Genomic DNA, 1,103 nt, shown 5'->3' with positions numbered 1-1,103 from the left:
GAGTGAGTAATATTTTTGTTGTGTTCTTGAGGTATTGAATAATAGGACTGCAAAGAAAATGTATTACTACTATTATGATGTTGCCGTAATAAAGAATATAAAATAAATTAAAAATACATATAATAAAACTTTTGAAATTTTTACTTGATGATGATGTTGGTGATGATGACGGAGATACCATGATTGGATTTTCATATAAAATTAAAAATACAAATTATAAAACTGTTGAAACTTTTACTTGAGGATGATGTTGGTGGTGATAACGGAGATATCATGATTAGAATTTAATTTCAACATGAAAATGGGAGAATTAGGGGTGAGCGTTTTGATATTTGGTTCGGTTCGTTCGATTCTAAAAAAAAATTGCATTGAAACCATTCGGTATAACATTGTAATTCCTCGAGTATCTTTTTTTTTTTTTTTTTTGATAAAATTTTCCTCGAGTATATTTTTTGAAAGCCAAGCAAACGGTATTCATTAAATAAAATCAGAAATAACAGCAGGCGGGACAGAGTCCCAACACATAGCGTTAACCTGGGAAAAAGCTAAAGTAGCTAGAGTATGTGCTCCCAGATTAGCTGTTCTAGGAATTAGTTCGACAGAACAACTATTAAACAAAGACATGAGAGACCTAGCAGAATCAATAGGATAGGCAATATAAGAGAAGAGATGAACACGAGATGATGCTAGCAAGCGTTGAAGGTCCGAGCAATCAGTGTGTAGAACCACAGATAAAACACCCCGATTTCTGACCCACGAGAGTGCCTCCTTGCAAGCCATAGCCTTAGCTAACAAAGGTGATGAACAATCTGGAAGCCTCATGCTAAAAGCAGCCGCAAAACTGCCGGTAGGGGAGTAAAGGACTGCACCAACCGTCGCCTCCATCGTTGCTGGTCTGAAAGTCATTTTTCAAGTTTCCAAATAGATCTTAAGTTTCGATCATCAAAGATATCAAAATTTTCCAACTACTTTTTAGGTGGTTTTTTTTTTTTTTTTTTTTTTTGTCATACGAAAATTTTAAAAAAATTAAAATTTTTGAATTGCTCACTATATATTAACCTCATTTGTTCACTTCGCATCCTTTCAAAATCAATGTTGTTATT

General features: G+C 33.6%; 1 protein-coding gene across 1 annotated transcript; it reads right to left on the bottom strand.

Moving 5' to 3' along the window:
* Positions 1–477: 477 nt before the first annotated feature.
* LOC116001383 lies at positions 478–885 on the bottom strand. The gene has a single exon (XM_031241266.1). It carries the CDS (start codon positions 883–885, stop codon positions 478–480), a length of 408 nt encoding a protein of 135 aa, XP_031097126.1.
* Positions 886–1,103: the final 218 nt, after the last annotated feature.

This window comes from Ipomoea triloba, chromosome 13 (genome assembly GCF_003576645.1).
Source record: "Ipomoea triloba cultivar NCNSP0323 chromosome 13, ASM357664v1".
Taxonomy (NCBI): Eukaryota; Viridiplantae; Streptophyta; class Magnoliopsida; order Solanales; family Convolvulaceae; genus Ipomoea; species Ipomoea triloba.
Note: the sequence above shows the minus strand (reverse complement) of the source record. Positions and strands in the feature narration are given on the sequence as shown.

Bases quoted from the DNA above. Each gene is read 5' to 3' on its own strand.
- LOC116001383 (XM_031241266.1), bottom strand. From the start codon at position 885: ATGGAGGCGACGGTTGGTGCAGTCCTTTACTCCCCTACCGGCAGTTTT.